The sequence below is a fragment of the Manacus vitellinus genome, unplaced genomic scaffold (assembly GCF_001715985.3).
Source record: "Manacus vitellinus isolate BGI_N305 unplaced genomic scaffold, ASM171598v3 scaffold_54_pilon, whole genome shotgun sequence".
Lineage (NCBI taxonomy): Eukaryota > Metazoa > Chordata > Aves > Passeriformes > Pipridae > Manacus > Manacus vitellinus.
In genome coordinates, this window is record NW_021940645.1 from 2,820,556 (window position 1) to 2,847,114 (window position 26,559).

Sequence of the window (26,559 nt, forward strand, 5' to 3'; positions counted from 1 at the left end):
TGTCAGTATCTTATAGTACTTCACATTTTAAAATTAAAGTCTCCTCATGTTTTTTTCTTTTCCATTACTAAGATGACCCCCTTACTTTACTCAAAATCCAATGACTGATTGTATCGTATAGAAACAATTTTACTTTCTATAGATCCATCAGTGCCTGAATTCTACAGTCAGATTCACGTAAACTCTTCCAGACATGCACATCAAGCCAGTCTCTTAAGACCATGGAGGTCACCCCTCAGGAACCAGCCTCAGGAGGTGGGCAGCCCACAGCAGTGGTCCTCTCCCAGCTCAGATTCACAGCTGATGTGAACTTAATGCACTGACTCCACTGAGAAAGACCAAAGGGGTGTTTTGGGAAAAGCTGAAGATAAAGCTGCAGAAGGGATTAAGGAAATCAATGGGATTATATCTGATCCTATATTAAATTAGTGATACTTCTCCAATTTATTTGAAAGCCTGTGATTCAATTCACTAACTACTCAGTTTGCTTTTTGGCTTGCACACAAATATACATGTGGGGTATAGACGTCACTAAATAGAGTTGTTTCAGTTCTTAGATACTGATGCAAGCTCATCAGCAACATATTTTTATAGAGAGGTCAAAAATACCTATACATAAAGGATAACGTTTTGATCTTTATTATTAGCAGGCAGTAGAACTTATTTTCACTCTCCAGTTTTTTCCAAAGGCTCTTCCTGTCTTTAGGATACAGCATCACCCTGTGGTCATCTCTCGAAACAACACTGGGGAGGAAAAACTGCTCGTTAAAGACAGGTGCAAATAGTTATCCTCCCTCTTTTCATTACATCCTCCTGTAACACCAACATAAACATCCCAGTTTTAAATCCAACCACGATCAGTGTAATCAGTGAAGACATTCCACAAGCGACATAACAGCCACAACGGCAGGAAAAAGGGTTACTGTGCCAAGATGCTGACTACAAGGAGACCAAAACTTTGTGCAGTCTAATTTCCTGGTATTAAGGAAAAAAAGGTTTGAAACTACATAGGCTAGTCTTCCACTGTACTTTCCAGAACTCTACTGCAAGATTTTAACACTTCATGGTACAGGGGGAACAAATAAGGTTTATAATTATCTTTATAATATACTGATATCAGTTTATAATATGTTCAGATAACAAAACTTTCTAGCTAATGTAAAAAAACATATTTAAATCTCCTGATTAAAGGCAAAAAGAGAACAGGAATTGATCTTACTTCTTTTCTCCTTGCAAACTAAAATTGAACTCTACAGAGAGTAGAAGCCGATACGTTTCTGCAACGAGAAAACAAATTCTGACACTTTATATAATTGTGTACTCACAGATGAGATATCCCCTTGAATGGTCTTCATCTGCTTGAATCATATAAACCAGAGTAAATTTAGCAGGCTATACAGAAGCACCTGCATAATTTTGCACCCAACAGTACGTAAGTGTATTAAGCTCAAATCTCTCAATCTGTGTATTACTACACAAAAAGAACGTTGTATGCAGGGGGAACAAAAAGCCATCACATAATCCCCCTCCCTTTGTTTTTTTTTCTCTTTTTACTTGATGAGCTTGAGGAAAATTTATATGGATAAAACCAACATGTAGTGAACTTGCATATGTTCAAATAAAAGTATTATTTGACTTGCTTCTGGCTTTGCTGTAAGACAGGGATAAAAATCAGGAGAAGGAAACACTGGTTTTACTGTTGCACCCAAATTTAGTGCAAGGAATAAAGAGCCTGAACTTATAAAGCACCAAGTAATTCTGAACATCACTGAACAATGAAAGTGATCATTAACAACTTATTCAAAGACTGGGGGGGAAAAAACCAAACCATAAACGAGGTGTTAAAAAGTAGGGAATTATTTAGTTACAGTATTATGATTTCCAAGTCATTACATTTTTAAGGCAAAATCTTATAGTAACAAAACACATTACTAATGTGTACTAAAATAAGGTTATTTACTTAAAAATGATACATTGGACATAATCTGTGTACAGAACAAGCAATTCATGGTAAACTCAATAAGGCACCTTCTAAAGCAGATGCTGTACAAAATACATTAGTGTGTTACATTTTTATAGTATTCTACACTTCTGGCATATAACACACACAAGAGTGTGACCATTTGTCTCGTTCCACTCTTCTTTCATAGTTTATTTACATCTTCTCTAGGTTAACTACAATGTTATTTTTTCTTCTCTGTATACAATATAGTACATTTCATTCTGGGCATGTCATGTCAGAGCACAAACGTCACTACGTGATGTGGGTGGGCTTCTATAATTGCATTCAACGGCAGAACATTACAAAGCAACAGTTACATTAGATTTGTCAAGAAATCAGAAGTTATGTGCACTCCACTTCTGCTGTACAACCAAGGCTAGCACACCATGGCTCCATAAAGCACCATATCGTGCAACACTGCCAGCTGCTTTCCCACATCACCCCTCCTTGGAATAAAGATTGTGGGCACAGGATAAAGACTTTTGACTCAGAGGCACTGTCAGGAGAATGAGGAAGGGCTAAATCATTCTAATATTTCACAGAAAATGAGCACGTAACTTCCCTTTAAAAATATCTGCAATAGCAAAAGAATGGTTTTTAACTTTATATCTCCGCTTTTCAAACATTTTAGACCACTAAAATACAGTCTGTGAAGATAAAGTAGACAAAATGTATCCAAATGATTTGTTTTAAAAACACATTCAAATGGTCATTCAGATCAAGATCTAAAATTTTATTCTAGACTACTATGGAGGTAACTTAAAATATTGATTTTACATTTTATTCAAGACCTCAAAAAAGACTGACTGTGAAAATAATTGGGGAAAAGTGATGGATATTGGGAAAGCTGTATGTTTCTTGAGGAAAATTTACATTAAGTGAAACTCAGAATAAACTGAAAATGTAAGCCCACGTTTTTCTGTAGGAATATCATGTTTCTTGTGGAATTTAGAAGTTAACCAGGGACACCAAAAAATTTCCTTTCAGTTGCTGTAACAATAAGAATTATATAAGTGACTCAAAATATTTTCCATCTAACTGAAATCACATGGAGCGAGTTAAATAAACACAAAAAATCCCTCCATATGAGTGTTTAAGAACTTCCAAGGCACAGTCTTGATAGTCCCCAAGATATTTTCCACCCACTTGATATTTGCATTAAAAAAAAGAAAGAAGTCACCTTTGCCTGTTCTGGAGGACATTTCTTTGGATGACAAATGCTTACAATATTGACCAAGAACATGAGATTAATCACAGTCCAATAGATGAATCCTATTGCCCTCCCTGACCTTAAAGGCTTCTGAACTCAACAGCATTGCATGAAAGAACAATTTACCTTTAGAGTCTGCACTAATTGTGCTTAATTACGTAAAAATTAATGGGCTAGCTTTGAGCATATTTTTTTTCTCCCAAATGATTGTTAAAATATCCATACAGACACACTTAGGCTCCAAACAGTGAATGACTTTGCACAGAACACAGGTATGTGCTCAAGTGCTTTATGCAACCACATACTTTAGTGTTAACATTTTGCTGGGTATCAGGGAATCAAGGAAGCTCCTGTTCAGGACCATAAAAATGACATATGTGTGACACTTTTGAGTATGAACCTCGTAACTGAAGTGCTGAAAAATTATGTTTAAGGCAAAAAGATTTTTTTCTCTCAAAAAAACCATCTTTGCAGCAGTTGGCTAACTTGACATCAATGTGTAAATCAATTTAGGTCCTAAGATGTCTAACCAAAGATCACCATCCTATTGCCTTGCAAATGCCTAAACAATGGCAAAGAAAACAAGGGGAAAATTATAAACTGTTGAAATTCATGCTTCCAGCAGGGGCTTCCTGAAGACTTGGGAAAAATGAACTAAAAGAATACACAAAACAAGTTTACAGCTAATAACAACGTGGCAACTCCTAAAAGAAGTACCAATATTTTTAATAGGAACAGGTTATTTTAAACAGACCTCCATGCTTTGAAAGTTTAAGCTAGCAGGGTACCTACATAATCATTTTTTCCTTCTTATTGATAAAAATCCTAGGGAAGGAAAAAAAAAAGCCTATCCCTTACTTTATTTGGCTTATACCAAACATCTTCCATCTACCTGTGCAAAAATTATGTGCGAAGACATGATTCACAATTTCAAAATCATCATCTATTTCTTGGCAATGGACGGAAAAACCTTTTTTTTAAAAGCCCTTTATCATGAGGATTGTGGCACATTATCATATATCTCTTGCTGTTTTCAAATAAGTTAAAACCATAGTTGACACACCTATGAACTTCTCAGCCAGAATACATATTAATACTTAAAGGCATTACTAAACAAAAGTAATGACTTTATTAAAAAAAAAAAAAAAAGAAATGTCCCTCGAAATAGCTAGTTTTCTATAAAATATGTAGAACTGTTAAATAAAGTCTGTACATCACAATAGAAAATAAAAATACTGCAATCTTTTGCCTGACCATTTACATTACGGGAACTACAGGATTAAAACAAAAAAAAGTAACATGCTAGAAGGCTGTAATTGTTCACAAATCACATTAGTTCTGCATTACATTGTTTTCTATCAGTTGTATTTTCAAGGGAAATTTAAACACATATCAAAACAATCTCCATGTACATATTTTAAGACAACAAATAATCTGGCATAAATCAATCTGAAGTTTTAACATTTTTTCATCAATTTTAGTATTATTCTCAACTTTTTTCTTCAAATCTCGACTATGGCATGTGTGTGTGTGTGTGTGCATGTATCTAATTGTACACATGTACCTAGAACTAGGTTTTTGTTGGCTTTTTTTTTTACTAAAGCACAAAACACACTGTATAAATAACTTCCCTTTTTAAAGTTACCAAGAACAAGACTTACAGTACAAAGTTATAGGCACTTGAATTATCAAATAGATTCAATGGTTCCAATACTGTGTGTTCATTCTTCAGATGATTCATGCATTTGAAGCTTCAGCTTGAGTTATGGTACTACTTTCTAACTTCAAAGTAGAAGTGCCAAAGGAGTTATAAATCCATAATTCTGCCTTACAGTAACCTCATGGAGGGTTCTGGCTTTTAATCAACTTGTGTGGGTCAGTGACAAAAAGGAGGGAACTACAGTTTCCTGTGCAGGCCAAATAGTTGGCACAATAAGACCAAATTTTGCAGTTATGCAACTTACTGTATCTTCATGAATTAATTTCAAAGCCATTTCTCCCAAATGTCCTTAACTAGAACTTAAAACATCAATTGATTTACCTTGTTTCAAATCTTGACTTTTGTAACTGTGCACTAAGTGGCCCACAGATGTGGCCTCCTGTGTTTAACCTCAGGGCAAGCAGCTCAACATCTTCTGCACCTTGTGGATCTTCAAGAGTTCATGTATTCAGTTCTCCTGGTTCTGACCTTTACTGTATTCTCTAGTCTTCTGAGCACCCAGTGCTTCCTGCCTTCCCTCTTTTGTGCCTGTAAAACAAACTTGTTCACAAGCTTTTCAAAACTTATCTCCTGCCTACTTTTGCCAAATGATGAAAAAGCATGCTCCTACAGCTGACAAATGCCCTCCTTTGTGGAAAAGAGTTCAGAGCGTGGCAGGCACCTGTCAGTGAGTCCCAATAAAGTAGAAAGGCAAAGCACATCATCAATGGTCTTTTTGCTAAGATGTAAAGTATTCTGTGGCAAAAATGCTGGTTGCGTGTGGCATTTTGGAAAAAAATGCCAAATTTCATAGTCATCCAATTGAGGAGCTCACTAGACCATGAGTGAGATGACTGAGGCAGCCTACACCTCAAGAGAGATTGTTTCAAGCTCTTTATAGACTTAGGTAGGCATTCCTGAACTGATTCATGGTTCACATTTTTGCAGTTCTCGTTGTGACTAAAACAAAAACAGAAATAAAATTAAAACTGAGATTTCAGAAGATAACTTAATGGCAAAGATTCTGCAGCAAATCTCTGATTGTAGAGCCACAAAATGCATGGAACCCTGACCATAAAAACTTTGTTCATTTAAATGGTTTCTTATATATTCCAAATGACAGCAAAATAATCCTGGCACACACATAAAGGCATAAGGAACTGTTAAACCGAGTAGTATCACAAACAGATTCATAACCTACAGGCTCTTTCACAAAAACTTGGTATGGATTGACTAGGTTTCATCAGGTAGAAGGCAAAAAAAAGCTTATATTCTCCATCTCTGTTGAATCCATATAGCTTGTTAGGCTTTCACAGAAAGCACTGTAATCTGAACATTCAATTCAGTACCCAGAGTTTTACTGGAGACTCATGAAGTATGATTGAAGTCTCAATGCAGCTCAAACCAAACCAAAACGTGTATTTCATCAAGGCTGTCCATATCCATGTAGTGTAGAGAGGCTCTCAGTATCACGGGCTATGAAGTACTGAAAGATCTGATTAGCAGCCTGTAGAAGTGTGCTGAGAAAATACACTGAATCTCAGTTATTTCCTCTTTCCTATTTCTATCTTCCTCACCCACGTTTGGGTGAGCAGATCTGGGAGTCCAGCTTTGCTCTCCAAAGTCATTTTCCTATGTCAAATCTTTACGTCTTGGGATTCCACCATCTTGGCAAGTGTCTTCTTGATCCTCAAGGCAGTGAGCCTCGAGGCAGGATTGTGAGCCCAGCATTCAGACATCAACTTCAGTATTGCTCTTAGACACTGTAAAATGAAAAACAAAAGAACAGTACTGTAACAACTGCCTGATCTGAGATGTATAATTTTAGTTCACTATCAAGGCCAAATTATACAACTTTTAAGTCCAAACGTGCAACTTCTACATTTTCTGTAAAACTGTTGGTAGGAAACTATTATGAACAGGTCTACTGAAAAAAATCCAAACCCAAACATCCACATCCCAATCCTTCTTTTCCCTCCCCCTCACAGCCTAGCATTTGCAGTAGCTGGAACTAACTGAAGTGTTGATTTAGTTTCCCAAAGATGCATTACCAGAACTTCTCGTTACAACTCAAGAACAGTGATACAAAAATGGCAGTAATAAGCAGAAAAATCTCCACTTTTATGTCAGGAAAACTGTGGAGAATTTTTTCATTGAAAATGAAGATGTGCCAACAGTTCTTTCAGCAGTCCAAAACAAAAAAAAAAAAAAAAGAAGAAAACTGGGAATTCCTAGAAGAAATCAGAGACTTTAAGGAAGAATGGATATGGCATATTGAACTTGCTCTGTGAAACAGTTATGTGTTGTTTACTGGGTTCAAGTCCTTTAAAAACACATCTAAAATGAAAATATTTTAGTTACGTCACAGCCTGTCCTGGAATGTAACAGTAAAAAAGGGAAAAAAAAAAATAGGAAATCCACAAAGGAATTGCTTCATATTCCATGAAATACCTTCTGCTACAAGCCAATATGCTATATACATTAAGATTAATAAAATACATTAAAACTTCATTTAAGTTTTATCTCCAGTCAAAACTCTGAACATATCCCACCACAGAAGACCTCAAGTAGAGCAGTATTCATACACTTCCCTCAGATACTGAAAAGATAAATAAAAAATTGAGTCTTTTGAATTGATTTCGAGCGTATCTTTCTCTCACTGGTGCTGTGAGTTTTTCAAAGTATCAGAATGTTTGAATGTAGTCCCTATTTCACAATGTTTTAATATTCATTACACTAAAAATACCCTTCCAATTAAGGCACAAACTGCACCAGCTCTCCCTTCCCGTGTACTCACTTCATCACTGTTCCATCTGTTTGACACGACCGGGCGCAGGCGTTTCACACACACCACTTCTCTCATGTCCTCATAGGATGGGTCATTTGGCACCATGTCATAATATGGCAACTGATACTCTTCAACAATACCTGGAGATAATTGTGAAAGATCAAGAACCATTAAAATAAATAAATCTACATATCTACTCTCGGATGTCCTTAGCCAGGAGCAAAAATTAACTCAACTTTGTGCCAAGTCAAACCAACCACACTGTTTGACTGGGATAAAAATCCAAAATTTTTACTGTAACAGTCAGACATTCCCCATAAAAGCTCCAATATTATGTTTATTAACTCCAATATTATCTTCATTAATTTTAATAGGTACAACAATTCCTTGCAGTGCCTTTGATTTTGATACCCAATGTAGAATTTGGCTTCTTCTAATCCACTACATGCTACAGAGAAGCACAGAGAAAGTGCAAGGTGGAAGAATACAGGTCAAGATCTACAAGGACAGAAAAGAAGAGTGAAAGAAGAGCCAGGATGAGTCACCAAAATATGTGTCAGGAGAAAACTGAATGACATCAGAAATGCAAGAAAGAATAATATCTTATCAACTACAGAAAGAATAATATATTATCAATTTCACAGGGTGAAACATCTACATCCCACTATTTCTCCCAAATCTGTAACAATCAAAAAGGTTGAGCTCAGTGATTTTCAAGCTGTTCTCTGGACAGATTATTTCTACTGCTTTTACAGAACACAAGCCTCACGATGAAACAAGCTTGTTATACCATTTCCTGTCGAAGCATTGCTAGGGTAAGGCCAAAGCCTGGTGGATTCTATGTTGAATATTTCAAAGTTTACCTCCTGTGACACAGCGCCGAGCCATTTCCCAAATGATCAGCCCAAAACTGTAGATGTCAGCCATGATGTACGGCTGGAAATGGTTTTTATTCAGGCTTTCATCCAGGACTTCTGGAGCCATGTAACGTTTTGTTCCCACTCTCGTATTCAAGGGAACATCAACTTCATTTGTGTCACTGTAAGAAAATATTAGGAAGTTAGTGAACTGTGGGCTATTACAAGACAAAGTATGAAATCTTGTATGAGGCAATCACTACACTGCCAAGCTCCCATTTACAAATTAAATTCTTTCTTATATTTCCCTCTCAATACTCTCAATACATTGTACTTTCCTGAAAAAGATTATCCAGTAAAATCATAGTGACTATGGTAGTTGACAGTTTACTGTTTCTTTTGCCCAACAAAACATAGAAAAAATACATTAAAAACCAGTATAAAGATGAATATATTTGGTGACAACTCAGAAAATTATTTGTAAAGGCTTATGCTTTCTTTTAGGCTCTACTGGAATAAGACTTAAAAATATAAAGTATTTAATAACACTATTATAGTATCACTTCTTCAATTAAATTTCAACTCCTTTTACACTGTTCAAATTTTCTATGAAAGAATTTATAATGAAACTACATTATAGCAATTACTATAAATGATCATTTGTCAATAACAAATTAGGTGGTCTCCTCTTCCTTTCCTCTAAAAAACTTTTATTTTCCATAAGAAGAGTATTTTAATTGTGCTCTTAACGATCTACTTTCATCATGATGCCTACCAGCACTCAAGAACATTTTACTCCCAAAACTGAAAAAAAAATATGAAAGCATGCAACCAAATGATTCCATCTTCCTTTTAAACTGAGTATCTGGTGCACTAAATAAAAAAACTACGCTAATGTTTGCCCATTACAGAGGATTTGTTCATCTACCTGTTAAACTTGACCGCGAGACCCAAGTCGGCAATGCAGCAGGTTCCATTTTTCTTTATCAAGATGTTTTTACTCTTCAGGTCCCTGTGTGCAATAGCAGGCTTGCCTTGTGTCCCATAGATTTCTGTGTGTAGATGGCACAGACCACATGCAGCAGAATAAGCCAGCTTGAGGAGAGCCCTGTTGTCCAGCGTTGTGCATTTCAGAAAATCATACAATGATCCGTTTTCATGATAATCTGTGATCAAGTAAAGCTGTGTCCAGGAGCCAGTGCCTTTAATATCTGCAGCTATGAAACCTGTGGAACACAGAAACAAAATTACTGTTGATTTGTACATAAATTTTTTATGCAGCAGATTCAGTAATAATTCCTAAAGCTATATTGTCTTGTACTGTATCAGGGGATATGCATCCCCCTTGTGAAAACTAATGATGCAGAAGCTCTGATTCTAACTGGACATGAGATTACCACTCCGGTCTTCCAGCAAAGACACGGCAGACACGTTTTCAACCAAGAGCAGCAAGATTCTGCCCTTTCAATTACATTTTATTAGCACATATTATCCCACAGAAACTGCCACAGACCCCTCAAGCCACTCCCTAAGAACTGCTCCTCCTCCTCCCTGACACCAGCCCTCCAGCAGGCAAACAGTGCACTGTTTCCTTACCAAGGATGTTTTCGTGACGCATTAAAACAGTTTGGTAAATCTCTGTTTCTCGGAACCAACTGGCTTCTTCTGTGGTGAAAAACACTTTGACTGCCACTTTTTCACCCCTCCATTTGCCCATCCACACTTCACCATACCGTCCTTTTCCAACTTGCCTTACCATCTGAATTTGTTTGGCGATAGTGCGCTGAACCTAAAGAAGATTAAAAAAAATTAAAAAAAAAAAGAAAGAAGAGGGTATAAGGCAGAGGAAGGAAAGCCAGCAGTTTACCAAAAATACCTGGCCAGGTATATCTTAAGCTTGGATTGCTTTGAATTTTGTTCCTACTGTAAAATTTGTTCTATGAAATTTTCCACTATTCTAGTGCCTCACCACCCTCATAGTCAAGAACTTCTTCCTAATATCCAAACTAAACCTATTCCCTTTGAGTTAAAAGCCATTTCCTGTTGTCCTATCACAACATGCCCTTGTGAAAAAGTCCCTCTCTGGCTTTCTTGTAGGTCTCTTTAGGTACTGAAAGGCTGCTATAAGGTCTCTCTGAAGGCTTCTATCAGTCAATAAAAAGCAAATCTATTTTATTAGTCAGTGGACACTAAGAAAATAAAATCTTTGAGTTCACTCAATTTGGTACTTGTACTAGCCATTTATTGCATTTTTATCTTAGTGTCTGTAGGCTCTAAGTTTTCTTTAAATTTTGCTGACACCAACAGATTTCATAACACGTTATCTAATTCTGCACTTCATTTTAGTTAATTATATGAAGACAAGCTTTAAACATGTTCAATTTGTACTTCACTTTTCATAATAATTGCATATAAAACATTAACATTCTGTACGGATAAACTGCTGTGTTCTAGGCATTGGGTACAAACCAAACTTTGTATGTGATGGAGAGAAATTCAGGGAAGAAAAAATCTTAGTTTACAATTTACCAACAACGGTAATCCTGATCCACTCCCAGAACTCTGTGACTGGTCAATAAGGTCTTTTAATGACTCCCCAGCTGGAATAAATGCTTCATCTTGTTCCAGGTCACGATTATAACAGTGCCTCTTTGCCATGGACTTACAGTAATGCCTGCAAAAGTAACAGGAGTTAAGCTGAACTCCAAAACAGTCCTCAAAATATGTAACAAACTGATCTAGGAAAGAAGCTATTTAAGTGTAGAAGTTTTCTAAAAGAAAAAAAAGAGAATCAGATTTTGCTGTATCTTTTTTTCCCTGAAATGTACTTACATAGCTTTTTCCTATTAAGAAGCTGTAAAGCATGTACAGGCATGTCAGTTGATTATGAGTCAGGTGGAAAACCAGCATTTTAATAGTCAGCTCACAGCCAGTGTTCCTAGTAAAACACGCCTTGATTTTGGTTTAAACTTACAGACTGGACCTTGAACCATGGCAGATGAGGTTGACATCAACCTTTCCTCTGAAATTTCTAGACCAATGACCACCTCCAGCACAGGGCTGGAGCTGACAGAGGCACCTGAATGGATTGCCATAGCTCAGCTGGTCAATTATTTAGCTTTGGAACACAGCAGAAAAAGGAAAATCTCAGAAGCAGATGGAATTTAATTATCAAAAGTGACTGAAGTTCTGTGTAGCTTAGAAAACTGCACATACTTGGTAGCCAGAGGAAAGGATCAAATTCACTTAAAATTCTCTGCTGAGAACATTTTGTTTTACCTAGCAATGCAAACTGCTACCCACAGAAATGTGACATTAAATTACAGTGGTTTCCAAGTTACATATGAGCAACTGAGTACATTTACAAAATAACTGTTCTGTTTACACTCAATTTGCAAAATTAAAAATTTTGTCAACAAAGAGAGTCCTTTCCTTACTTGTAACAAAAGCAGCTAAATAAGATGACCATGACAATTATGCAGACTGCCATAGAAATCAACACTGCCATCCAACGGATGCTGCCATCAAAAAGTCCATCTATTTGACAAAAAAGAGAAAGAGAAAAAAAGTTTCTAAAGTCTGTAAATTAAATACATATTGTAAACAGTTTATTTAGGTATATTTTCAAATACTGTGTATCGAAGTAAGTATTGAAACCAGAAAAGCAGAGAATATCATTTGGATGAAAACAAACAGACAAAAAAAAGGATTTAACTTGAGATTTTGAAGTTGTAGACTCCTGTTAGTTTAGAAATAGAAAGATTTAGAGCAGTAAGATTCTGAGAAGGTATAAAGCAACAGTTAAACCAGTACAACTTGCCTAGCAATGAATGAGTAAGCACATGAAAACAAACTATTTTCACTGGGAACAACAGAAAGAAGAGAATAAATTTACAGCAGAGAACAGTAAACAATGCCAGAATACCTTTTTATGATACATTCATAATGGCAAAAGCACAGCAGAAATTAGAAAAAGCATTTTAAAAAAAAAGAACAGATTCTGGAACCAAAATAAAACCAGAGATCACATGCAGATCAAGGTATGAGCACACTGAGAAAGAGACTAAAAATACCAAGAGTGATGGTATTGATGAAGAAAAAGATTAACTTGAAAGTGGAAAAAAAGGAAAAGGGAAAATAGAGGATGAAGTGTAATATAAAGCTTCACAGAAAAACTACTGAATCCAGAAAAAGCAGATCTGTGGAATACTGTAATTACATTTTCACATGTTTAGCTGTTGATTAGGAAGAACAGAATCTCCACAGAGAGCATTTATTAGTAGCAGTGTTAACACAGAGGAGTTGCTTACCTGTGCTATCAAGAGGTGGTAAGGTTGGCTGTAAATCCTGATTGCAGAAATCAGTGCGGCAGCACTCGATCGTCCGACGCAGCTGTGCTTTGGGGGAGTCCTGTTCGAGGAGAATCGAATAAATGGTCACATTTTGAAGACAAAACGTGGACAGGTGGTGCTATGGTTACAACATAGCACAGACAAAAGCTGAAGCTATTTTATTTAAAAAACACTTCAACCTCACTGTTTAATATATGAGGATCACTTCGCAGCGGCAGACAGGCATCATGTAATCTCTTGGAGTGCATACACTAGATGTTACTTTTTTTTATATTTCACATGACTTTTTCTACTTGGTGAACAGAAATACATGGTTTCTAATTAAGTTGCTATTTCATAAATTGTAAATTTTTTAAGATTAGTCAAAACCAGTTAATAATATGTTAAATAAATACTGCTCTAAAGACAAACCCCAATCGCTTTAGAAGCTTTTCTCCTGTACCCATCATAGCAGCACTGTTTGCTTTAAAAACATCTTCAGAACACCATATAAAAGATGGAGGGGCATGAAAATGAAACTGAAACTAAGTCACTAAATATAAACAAGAACAGTTTCAGGAGGTCATCATGACACCTAGGTCTGATTTGCAGTAACCCTAAATACTCACAGCAATAACTGAAGTCAACAGTGCTTCCAAAAAGCAGTGCTACTGACAGCTGTGTTATATGGAAACTCAAGCCCTAGGGATCTAAAAACTTAAAATTATCCCAAACAGTGACAGCGCTGAGGTGGGCAGGGAGAGTGGCTTGGTGAGCTCTGCTTCCAGCTCAGTACTCTGGGATGAATCCCATCTGGCCCCACTGACAGCAGGTCACTGCTTCCTCCAGGACTGCAGGGGCTCTATTCTGCTCCCCATCCCTGCCTACCAGCTCAAAGGGTTGGCTGCTCTGAGGATAACCAGTCTTACTGCTAATGGCTAAGGCAAAGAAGGCATTAAATACCTCAGCCTTTTCCTCATCCTTGGTTACAATTTTCCCTTCTGCATCCAACAAAGGATGGAGATTTTCCTTGGCCCCATTTTTGTCATTGATGTATTTATAAAAACACTTTTTACTATCTTTCAAAGACTTTCTCCTGCAGAGAACTCCAACAAGCTAAGATTCTACCTTTGCTCGAGCACCATCAAATGTCCTTCCTGCCACTACTCACTCATGACTGTTTGGCCCTATTCTTCTCAGTGGTAAATGGCAACATGCAAAATTCTACAACTGCAGTTGTAAACTACAATTTTAATGGTATCTCATTTTTTTACCTTGCACTGGAAGTCTGAACCTTCATACTTCATGCAGCCAGAAGCAAGCGTGGGTTCTCCATGCTCATCTTCCTCAATGATAGCAAAGCAATGCCCGTTAGTTCTGGAATAAACACATCACTTGTGCTTTACCAGCATGTTTGTAATTTAATATGCAGCATTAGTTGACCTTGAACCCATTAAGAATATTAGAAAGAAAATATCTAGAAAAATTCTTCTTTAACACAGTGGCTACCATCCAGTTTGAGAACAAAAGACCCCCACAGGATTCTCAAACAGAACATACAGGGATGCCTTCTCACCAATACTCTCTTTTCTGCTTCCTCACCCCTCTTCAAGACTGCTCATATCCAACCACAGACACCCAGTTCAGGAACAACTGAGGGGATGGAAAAGCAGACTAAAAAAAGCTTACTAACACAATTTCATAAGTTAAAAAAAAATTCACTCATGTCTTGTTTGAAACAGCAATGATAAACTCTCAGAGAGAAGTCCCAGTATGTGTGTGGTGGTTGTTTCAAGATCTACAGCTTAGCCAGCCTTTTCCCACATAAGCTCTCTCAATTATTCAGCCTTTAGGGTAAAACAAACAAACAAACCACCGAATCCACTTTCTAAAACTGACAGTAACAAATTAATTACATTCTTTAAAAAAGAAAAAAAAAGACCCTTAATTTCCTCACTATCTCATTATACAATTGCTTTGACTTCTATACTGCCTGAAAATGTCAACAATATTTGTAAGGGATCCCAAACCAAATTGCAATGCTAGGTCTGTGATTTCAATGCCTGTAAAAGTAAGATTTGAGTAAATCAAACTTCATTCATTCTCTTACTATGGAAAACAAATCTAGAAATAATTTTGTCTTTACTACAATCTATTTAAATGAATGTAAAGAGATGCAAATTTGGGAAGCAAAATGCCATAAAATACCCTGCACATGGACACTGCATTGAAGTGTCATTAACTAACAGCTTTATTATCAGCATAATGACCTATACAGTCACCAGTTCAGACAAAAATTAGTAAAGTCTATACTGACTGCAAACACTAGAGGGCAATAAAAAACAATAAATAAATATCAAAGGATTTGAAAACAAAATACTACAACATTTTCTTGGTGCAAAACTATGTCTGTAAGATATTACCTGTGTTTACATTTAAAAAGACAGTAGTGTTTATTCTACCTCCTTGGGTTCCATAAAAACTGCCTTATCTGCCAAGTGACAGCTGTAGAGAGGCTGAATACTATGTGTTAAAGTGAAGACTCCAATTACTGCAGCAAGTAACATGTTTTCTACTATGTATATTAATTCTTAAGGCAGAAAACAGAAGGGCCTTAAGCATGAACTGCAAATGAAGAGAAACCAAAGGCATTTTATGATACGAAAAACACCTTAAGCAAGCATATAATCAGTGCATGAGTCTGTTAGGATCCTTATGCCTGTCAAAGATAACACTTCCCTCCTGTCCCTACATGTTCACAGGCTTTTCTTTTTTTCCTCCTGCCTTTCCTTCACAGTTGATAACTAATGAACACATAACAAGAATTCTCAGTACATGGCTATGTTGTCTAGGTGAAAAAATAAGCAAGCAAGTGGTGGTATCAGAAGGCTTAGGTTTGGGTCACTTAATACTCACCCAATTATAAAATACTACAGGTTATTTACTCAGCCCTTGAAAGCAGCTGCTGGGGGTGAAGTTGCTGGTTGCAAAGGGTTCTAAGTTATGCTGAAAACTGTATTGTTTACATACAGATGGCCATGGGTTTTAACACCTGGCTCTTCACAGAACCAGTGAGTGTCAAATCAATTATGGTCAAATCACCTGAGAGAACCTTGGTCAGCTCTCCAGAGGGAAGCTTGCTCTCTCCAAAGCCAAAATGAGCCTCTTCAAAGAGTCTTTCTAAGCCTCAATGCAATACTCACATGCATGTGTTATTAATAGCATCATCTGGACAATGTCCCGAGCAGTAGCACTTCAGAAAAGGTAAGGTGTCCTCTGGAGCAAGTGTGACTCCATTTGCTTGTTTCTTTTGGTCAGAATTTGTCTTCACTCCTGTGCCATGAAGCATGTCTAGATTTTGACCTGCACATTAAAAAAAATAAAGTACTTTTGCATCTCTCTGGTTCAAGACTTTTACAGGCAAAACATGACAACAGAATAATTATATTAAGAAATAATTGAACTGTGCAAGACACCAAAACTTCCTCTCCCAAGATTATGGCAGAAATTTGAGTTAATAATTTTATTCTAGAAATACCTAGCTCAAATATTTTTTTACCTTAACAGCAGATTTTCCAACTCTAATAAATCTGAACAGAAAGATACTTTCCCTTTTTAAGGTGGGGCAGAAAAGTAGTGATGTAACTGGTTAGAATTTTCTGAAGAAAGCCTTTCTCATTCATGTATTTAGAAAACCAAAATGCTGACTGCTTGATAACCACAACAAGAATAATTTTATGCATGACTGAACGTACTTAATATGCAATTTTTTCTAATTTTCTGAACTGAAGTAATTTTTTATGGATTCAGAGTCTCATAGAAGAGCATAATAACTCCAAAATCTCTTGGGTTTTTTTGATCTCTGTATGCATTAGTACTTCAAAACACAGCTAAAGTAAATCTTGTTTGCAAATTAAATTTCGGTAAATGACAGGAACATCCATACAGAGGAGCTTTCACAGAATAGAAACAGGGCTACAGTATGTTCCAAGCAGCCCTCAGTTTCTCAACAGTAGGAGAGTTAAGCATCATTTGTCCTTGCTCATATTATTAATATGCTTTCGTGAATGTAGGCATTCAGAAGAAAACATCCACCTATTTTCTTCTTAGTGAAGAACATCCAGAAAAAAAAATTTAGGAACATAATCTGCCCCCTTTGGAATATGCTTTGTGATCACTATACGAGATGAGAACATCTTCACCCATCTCCTCCAGCTTTATCATACCTAATTTTACCAACAGAAAATTGCTTTCTGTCCACCACCTGACGGGATTGTTGGCTCCAAGTCCTCCAAGTACGAAGCAAATACAGACAGAAGAGCTGTGAACAAACTATCACCTGCTCAGATACAGTTTACAGCAAGTCTCTGGGCGAGGCTCAGTGTGCAAAGTAAGAAAGTACCAGTCAGGACCAACAGAAGCTTTTACAAATTCAGTTATTACCCTCAATACTTCTCAAAAATAATTTAGTCACAATAAAAATCTCAATTTATCTAAGGAAAAAAAAAAAAAAACAAAAAAACTGACCAAAAAACATGGTCTCTTGGAACAGATTCTTGAGGCTTCCTGTCAAACCTACCGAACCCTGGCTATAGAGTGATGAGAACATCAGTCTCCTGCTGTACCTTGCTTGAAAGATGTGCAGAAAAACTTGATTAAAATCCCATGCAGTGTCATTCAGACAAATGTGAGATTAAACATTCGTGAAATTTGATCTTATTGTTCTGAAAATAGCAGATTTGCAGATTTCCTTATTTGATTAATGCACATCTAGTGCACAATCCTGATTCAGCCAGGTAATGAAACTGTGCTTTTTTTGGATACAACTAAGAGAATATCCTAAGAAAGTACAACACAATCTACCTAAACTCTCAAATCATTCAGCCATGTGTTACTGGAAATGTGGTTTTCAAACAGTACTTCAGTAACGCCGCAGCTCAGCAGTCCTGATATGCACAGAACTGTTAACAAGAAACAAGGTCCACTGCTATAATAACTGAGTTTACCTGGGCAGTAGGTATTTCTGATTTAACCAAAGAGATCCTGCACAACTGAAATAGCTCCTCCACCCGTCCCCTCTCTCTTTCTACACATTTCTTCCCAGCATAAACTGAAAGCTCGTTTTAATACCATGCTACAGATGTTACACAACATTTCATATTCACATTTAAGAGATCCTTACCTGCTCAGAGAACAGGATATTCTACTTAATATTTAAAGGAAAAGCCACTGCATATGTGCAAATATTGTCTTTTTTTCTTCCTCATTTTCTTGAATGACTAAGGTATCTTTCCCAACTAATGTTATAAAACCCCCCTTACCTTCAGGGACATTCCACATGTTAGAAGTCTGAATGCTTTATGATCTATGTCTCATCAGTCACTCATCCACCTTCCTACCCTGATCACTGACTGCAATTTTTTTAAATTTGCTAGAAAAGAAATCAAGGAACCCTTAAAGCATGGTTTCTTCTGGCTCAGAACAAACAGAACAACATTTTTATGCAGGTCTAGCATCTTTTAAAGCAGTATTACTCTTTGTAAACTAACACTGAAGCACAACTACAGGTATATCAACCTTTTATACTAAAGCTGAGATGAACTACATTTTCCCTCTTCATTTATTAGGATGAATTGCATTACAAGATCTATGAACAGCATATACCAAATAAAATCCAGAACAGATAACTGTATTTTCAAAGAACCAGCTCTCTCTTTTGCAGAGTTTCTATAGACAAAGATTTTTATTCAAAGCAAGAACAGACCATAATTTCATTGTTTTTGTAGTGTGAAAAAATACTCCATCGTAGCCTGCTTTCATCTTACAGGTAATACCTGAACTGCACAAGGGATGGAGGGGGGGGAGATCACTTGACTCATGCATCCTTACTTTCCAAGACTGTAAAGAAAACTCTTATTAGACAGGAGTTTGAGCACCCAGAGAAAGAAGCAAAAAGGAAAACACTGAGGATGCTTGGGATCACTTCAGAAAGCAGTTTTTAATCACCTACACCTATATATTGTCCCTTACTGTACCCTTTACTGCAGTACTAAAATTCATCCTCAGCACTTCCAGACAGATTAGTGTCCATCCTAAAGTTGCTAGGCATGGGGAAGGGAGTCAAATGTGGGAAGACTTGGCTTCCATGCACTTGAGGTATTAAGAGGGCAGCCGAAGGTCCTGGAGTCACAGGATGCTTCATTGCTGTTTTCCTGGTTAATAGATACTGGGTAAATGAACAAGAGTGAACTAACCATAAGACTAAGTAACATTTTGCTTCAAGAACCATCCAACCCTCTTGTACCTTCTTGCTCTCATCATCTCCCCACCCTCAGAGCTCCTCCAACTCTCAAACATTCACACTGCTTTATCTTCCTCCTGGGAGCAGGACAGTGGAAGGGAGGATCACACTTTAGGGACCTTGTGACACTACACTACTTGATGATATAATTAATGTCTTCTTTTCAATGACACATGCAGCTGTCACTGTGCAGTACAGCTAAGAAATACACATACACAAATCTCAAAAGTGTAAGAGCTGTGCATTAATAGCTTCAAAAGAAAAAAAGTTTGCCTTGAAACACAGTACTTAGAGACCTCAGACCCAGCAAAGCTTCTTTCTCCACTATCTCCTACCCTCCTCTTGTAAACTGCACAGGGCTGGTGGGGTAAAATAATATACATTAGCAATAGATGAACTAGCACACACTGGAGGACTTGTTCAAGATCCTGGACCACTTGCAGCCTGTTTGTCCAGCCTTGTGAGAATGATACACTTCAGTGTATTATATAATTCTAACCATACAAACTGCTCTGTAATGTAACTTAGAACATTCAACATTCAACAAAATATCAGAGTGACACTGAGCTGGAACATTCTCCTCACATAAATACAGTGTAAGACAATGATGAGGAAAAACCTGATGGGGCTCCAAGTTCCCATTTCATCATTTGCTCTGCCCCACCATACATACTGCATTCATTGTAGATTTCTAGAAGTGTGAACAACTGCTAAAGACAGGACAACATTTAAATGGCTTTCTGTTAAACTTTATTTTAATAACATAAATACAATTTTTAAAAGAGTTAATAGTAAGTTGTTAAAATAGGACAACGCCTGCCAATGTATCACATCCAGCCCTTGATCAAAAATATAAATTATTCAAAGCACTACCTCTTCCAATCACAGAAAATAAGACTATAAAATGTATTTCAAAGAAGCACAGGATATTAAAAATTCCACTAAGTCAGAAATCTAAGTCTACTTGAAAGCATGGCTTCAAACACAAATATTAACGTGGATAAGTCTCTCAAACATACTGTGTGTGATGCTGAGGTGTTACAAACCACTAAAAGCTGAGCTAACCTGGTTGCAAGTCAATGCCAAGATACATGTATAATTTCATTAAGTCTTCTGATCTAAGAAAAGATCTGTGTAACCCAAAAACCCCCCCAGCTCTATTAATAAATTCAGAGACAGCAGTAAATGAAGACAAATACAAAAGCTAAATTATGCCTCCAGTTTGTTATTAACTGTATCCCCTCTTCCTCCACACATACAGCTGCAGCGTGGCCAACAGCAGTCAAGTTGTTTGATAGCTTTCTGAATTTGTAATAGAGATGTTGCCCATAAAAACATTTCTATTCCAGAGTACACGATCCTTAAAAGGGATTTATCCCAGCAGAACTGCAGCACGAGTGGCATTTCTTTGTAGCTATTCCGATCTGTGCTTGCAAACTCCAAGAAATCCAACATTTAAATAAGAATGCCAGAAGACCACTTTCACCTGACCTCCTGCTGGTGCTATTGCTGCTGGCTGGGGCCAGCTCAGGGCTCACCCACACGGGGCTCTTCTCAAAGATGGAAGCTGTACCAACACTCTTTATGTCAGATACGCCTTCCTTATGAAAAAAGGACATATCTTGAAAATTTTATGTGCTAGTTTTAAGTTACACTGCAAAATTATCCACTCCATATTTACCTATCACAAACTTCCATAATGATTTAACTTGTTCTGCTGTGTGAGTTAAACCTTGGTACAACTGACATGGATTAAGTACAATACTAGCACATGCCCTTAAAAGACAAAATAATATAAAAAAAAAAATCAGAAAAACTGTAACGAGTGCAAAGAAAGTATCTTAAATGCTTCTGTGAGCTCTGTGTCTTGCATTTTAACCATAGTTCTCCCTATAGTACTTTTTTATATATCAAGGCTGTGATTTCCAAAGACCAGGCGTGTTAGAGGTAGCTCCTCCAGCAGAACTGGTTCCTAAAAATCACAGCACGTTCCCAGACTACTTGTTTAAAACCTCTCTCCTTCCCTCCAGCTCTCCCAGGAGCTACACCAGTGCTCAACACAGACAGGCAGCTCCTGCCCCCTTACCTTCCCAACCAGCAATCCCCAGGCTCTGTTCCCACTTCTCCTCCCCAAAAAAGTCACTTCTGAAGACAAACTACTCTGTTCTTATGCATTCAGTATAAAAGCCAGAGACATGAAAATGTTGTGTATTTTACTTTAAAAAAAGTACACTGCATTCTAATTTAAATTAAATGGACTTTTAAAGAATAAAGTTACTTAAACGTGAAATTATAATAAAACAATAGATCAACTTTTAATAATTCCTTAGAAGGACTTTAATTAGACAAATATTGAAGAATACATGTTCACTACCCATATTTTAAAGACAGATGCAGTCATTAATTGGGGAAATCACCAGTAAACAGAACTATACTGTCTTCAAGTAATGAATCAGCTACTGACAACTCTAACTTCCATTCTACAGATTTTAGAGTATTTTATTTCAGATTAGTTTATATATTTGAATTCAGTAACCACTTCACCTGAAATAAGAAAATGCATAAAGGTTTTAAAAAGTATGAATTTTATCTATATCAAATATCTGAATAAAAGTAATTAGAGCAGTGAAATCAAACCTCCACAGATTTTTTTTTCCACTTCCCTAATGAACAGTGGCAACTTCAAGGCCATTTTAATATTTAATATTGACACTAATTATTTTTAAATTTAACTTTTAATAAACCTTCATACATATCGAACACTATTAATGCATTTTTAGTCAACTAATTTACAAGGATTATAATACTTGTCTTCTGCAGTGTCTCTGAAGAATACATGAAGGTATGATGAACCCCAAATAAATTAAACTGCCAGCAACACAGCCCCAAATCTACGAGAACAAGTTTGAGTATATGTTAAGCACTTTACTGCTCTGTTACAAATATTGATCAGGTATGTTTATCAGGGCACTGTAACAATGAAGGAAGAACTTTACTCAGAAGTAAAACTGGTTCTCTGAATGAAAAACTTGCACTAGGGAGAGGACAAAAGCCTGTTTGCTGCAGTCCTCAACTGCAACTGAAGCTGTAACCTCCTGCCTTAGATCAGCAAAAGTAGGTGGGTGAAGATGCAGAGCAAGTCACAGATTTAAAGATATTGCAAAGGCCCTCCACAGCAAGAAAGGAAACACAAAAATGTTTTAATTGAAAAGGTTGTTATTAAATATACCCATCTGCAACCCAGGCTTATTTTTGACCATTTCTCAACCTAAGTGAAGAAGTCCTGTAAGCTACAAAAAAGATAAAATCCAAAAATAAAATCCACTGGTCCCCCTGCCCCGTAGTAACGACCTGAGAAATTGCAGCTGTTCACCAGTAATGTCATGGAATTGCCTGTTTTCTGCTGTTATTGTAAGAATATTTTGACATTAATCAACACATGCAGCCACTTGCTTTTTCAAGTTACCTGCTAAGGAATCTGGTATGTACATATACATGCTCGTTTACAGACACACTTGCTATTATCATTCTCTCAGGTCTTGGTAAGCCCTGAAATTCCTACCATTCTGAAGAAGCTTCCAAAAAAAGCAAGGGAGCAAAGCATTAAGTTGTGTGCCAGATACTCAAAGCACAGACACTGGGCGTTTCTACTTTCTCTGCTTTTCCTTCCTCTTCCTGTAAATCACGCAAATTCTCTTCAATTCCTCACAATGAATCTTCTCCACCTCTGCTGGTTACTTTATGATACACTTTTGCAACATCCCACATATATTTTCCTTGTTGAAACTATTTTTCCACTTCTTAGAGACTTTTCACTTTAGATTGTCTCTTTCCTAAAAAAAATTTCAAATACTTCATGACTATCAACTTAATTCTTTCCTCCATGAATCGAGGGACAAGCAGAGAGACCTGACTGTTTTTTACTCACCATCCTTGGAAACCAAACATATTTCATGTTTGAAGAAAAGCCCTTAGGCAACTTGCAAAGAAACAACAATGTTTCAAGTAAGCTCAACTTTTCCATGGCTTTCAGAATTCCCTCAGTATTGATCTGAAAGTCAGGAATATTTCTGAGATAAGGTAATTTCTTCTTCAGAAGTTGAAAAAAAAATTTTCAGTCTTTAAGTTTAATTTAGCTGTAATACTTATTAGAAATTACTTACTGAACCATTATTAATCAATATGGTCATGGAAGGAGTTAATGTAATTTAATTTTAAGTAACTAGAAGACCTGTATATTTGTAATATTATTTCTATTTGTATCTAAAGAGGAAAACAGTTGCTAAGGCCTATGAGTAAAATGCTAAATATTGACTAATGCAAAGGGGTAACCATGACTTCAGCAAAAAGAACAAAGCATATCTTTCCCAGTCTCTTCAAAGGAACAGGGAAGAAGTTGGTATCTGCTGCAAGAAGCAGCAAAACTGCTTGAATACAAGTAGAACAAGCTCCACTGCAAAACACTGTCTGAGACTATTTCAGGGTGGAAGAGACATCTAGAAGTCACCTGGTACCATCACCTGGTCAAAGCAGGACCAGCTTCTACGTCAGACCAGGCATTCCAGTAAAATTCTGACTGTATCTAAGGATGAATGTTGCACAACCTCCCCAGGTAGCCTGTTCTAATACTTAACCACACTCACAGTAAAAATTTCTTTCCTAATTTCTCACCAAAATTTCCTTTAGAGTGTGCCCATAACCAACCTAAGCACCTTAGAGCTATCTGCAAATATTTGCAAATTGGTACTACAAACTTCAACTACACCCAAACCCCGGCTACTTCTTGGAAATTAAAAACTGCATGTCCACAACAGGATGAGGGACCAGTCTGGAGAATTTTCCTCTTTCAACTTAAGTAATGTGACGAAGATAGAAGAATCCTGGATTTATGTTTGTTTTGTTGCTTTCAACCTTGAAATCTTCGCTGCAACAGCAAAGTATCAAACTAAGGCCGACGTTCTTTCCCACTCCTGGAACACAGGTGTGCATGTGTGCACACACAGACTGAATCAAGCCAAACACCAGTGCTTAGAGCAGGTCTAGAAGTTTGGTGACACTATTCTTGGCCTCTACAGGTTAAAGAGATGAAAATGCACAAGGAACTTGGCAATTATGCAAAAACACCTGTCCGGTTTTGGAAGAGAAGTGTTTACAAGTCCGCAGGCTGTACCAAACAATACAGAACCCTCAGTGTGCTCACGGCTGCCTCCTGGAGCAAACCCCACAGGAAACTCAAAAGGGAGAACAGCAGTTTCAAATACCTTTAGCTAAAGTGTAATACTGCACGGGTCCAGAGAGGACTTTTGCTCCATAAAAGCTTAGCTGTGAATGTGTGTGTGGGGTAGGACTTGAAAAAGCTTAGATATGTGCTCTGAGACACTATTCATTTAAATACCAGCACATGGGAAGAGGCTGATGCAAGTCTGCTCTTCAAATCAGTTGTCAAGCTATGGATCAAGCATAGTCTTGAAAGAGACAGCTCTGCTACATCCTTTAATCTAATACTGCAGATACACACCAGAAACAGAACAGAAAGATTGTCATTTGGGTACTTCCCAGGCTTCCTCCTCTCCACATTTTAATGGGTTCATTGAACTGTGATTCTTGAAAGTAAAAAGCTCATATAATATCTCAAAATCAAGCACTAAGCAGTAATTGATCTAAGCATGGAAAGAGAATATGAAACCTTTCATAATCAAGTATTTAAATGGCAGTACCAAATCAGTCTTCTCTGTCTCTCTGAAAACATATGGAAAGCTCTGTGCACAAACATGTGAAAGGTGCACAGCCGGGAGAACAAGTCATCTTACACAGAGACCAGTGAGATATGTACATGCCTGCTGGACAGGCAGAGCACTACTGCTCAAGTGCCAGCCACAGCAATGCAGTACCACCAACAGCTCAGATACCATTCTGCCTTTCTGCCACTTCTCTAAGCTACAGGCAACTACAGAATCAGATCTGCCAGACACAGCTGCTAATAAGGAGTAAGGAAATAATCATAAAATGGAGTTTCCCACAAACTAGTTATAATCTTCATACTTAAACTTCAGTTCCTGATAGGGCATGAGATAGTAACATTAGTCTGTTCCAAATATTATTTTTTAATTCAATGCAATTTGACAAAGGAGTTCAGGTTCTAATAACTGGATTTTCAAAGTTTTTAATAACTGGCTGGAAAGGCAACAGATGTACAAATGAGTGTCTTCACTAACTGAAAAGCAGGTTATTTGTGAATATCTCACAGCCTCAGCTTGGCCCATCAAGTAGGCACACCAAGCTAATTTAGATTGGTTACACTATCTCTTGGCTGCTAGGAGCACCAGAAGGCACGGGGAACTGCATACTGCAATCTCTTCAGTGAGTCAAGTTCAAAGGGATCGAGTATGTACACGTATAGGGAACTGAAATTCAGGAAGTCAAACCTTCACTTCTGCTGGTCATATAACTTGCTCCATGGTGTACTATGTATTTTTGGTATTGTCTCTATTTAAGCATTTGCTAAAATAGACCTAGTCTGTACTACAACACCTGACCACTAGAATGTCCTTCTTTTCCAGGAAGCGTCCATACAGCACATCAGGCAGACCAGTCACCTGCCTGCAAAAGGAACTCCAAACAAAAAAATCCCACTCCAAGCACCGGGAAACACACAACTCTGTTACAAATCAAAAATATGACCTTATTTTACCTGGTACATATTTACCTTGAACATGGAGAATGATTAGCAGATAGGCTCCAAGCAATTGCTCATGAACTCTCAATCGAGTCATTGTTCACTTTAATCCTTCCTGTGCAAGGCGACTGCCCCTTCTGCTTGACAAATGTTAAGCTCAGTCTGTTCGGTGAAGCCTAATACAAGATTTGGTGCTTGACTGCAAAGATGCTTTCCTAACTTTTCCACCTTCGTTTCCTGAAAGATACAATAAAACAAAGTGTTAAGAAACCCTCTGTATTTCGGAAGAAAGAAAAAATATTCAAGATTTTACATCACATTGATTGTAACCATGTGTCTGGGAAAAAAAAAGCATATGTTTATTAAGATTTATTAAGAAAACATTAGCCATGTTTACTATCCAATGGAATAGCAGGGTTCTTCTGAAATATGCACTTCTGGTAAAAACCCACAGGGATGCTTTTACATTCCTATAGAAAAAATATTAGATATGTTAATGCAGTAGTCACAGTTGTATAATTTTAGACTTGCATACAGCTTTTATAGGTAGTATTCAACAGATTAACACAGACTGAATAGAAAACTATTTTCTTTACAGACATGAGAACTAATTTTCATTATTTTTCTTAGAATTGAAACTCGATGGTGACTATCCACAATACTATAAGGGAAAAAAGCACTACCATGTTAGGCCA

The 26,559-nt window shown here is 37.1% G+C and overlaps 1 protein-coding gene across 2 annotated transcripts in view; it reads right to left on the minus strand.

The window, feature by feature from the left end:
• Positions 1–1,841: 1,841 nt before the first annotated feature.
• The window catches only part of BMPR1A (bone morphogenetic protein receptor type 1A), a 79,571-nt gene continuing 54,853 nt past the window's right edge, over positions 1,842–26,559 (minus strand). For both annotated transcript variants that reach the window (XM_029963191.1, XM_018081576.3), the window contains 11 exons: positions 25,895–26,101; positions 16,091–16,250; positions 14,162–14,264; positions 12,867–12,966; positions 11,994–12,093; positions 11,086–11,230; positions 10,153–10,345; positions 9,485–9,782; positions 8,563–8,738; positions 7,709–7,839; positions 1,842–6,674 (listed from right to left, as the gene is read on the minus strand). In XM_029963191.1, coding sequence (XP_029819051.1) covers positions 6,549–6,674; positions 7,709–7,839; positions 8,563–8,738; positions 9,485–9,782; positions 10,153–10,345; positions 11,086–11,230; positions 11,994–12,093; positions 12,867–12,966; positions 14,162–14,264; positions 16,091–16,250; positions 25,895–25,961 — 1,599 coding nt within the window. In that variant the 5' untranslated portion in view covers positions 25,962–26,101 and the 3' untranslated portion in view covers positions 1,842–6,548. The remainder of the gene's footprint in view (positions 6,675–7,708; positions 7,840–8,562; positions 8,739–9,484; positions 9,783–10,152; positions 10,346–11,085; positions 11,231–11,993; positions 12,094–12,866; positions 12,967–14,161; positions 14,265–16,090; positions 16,251–25,894; positions 26,102–26,559) is intronic.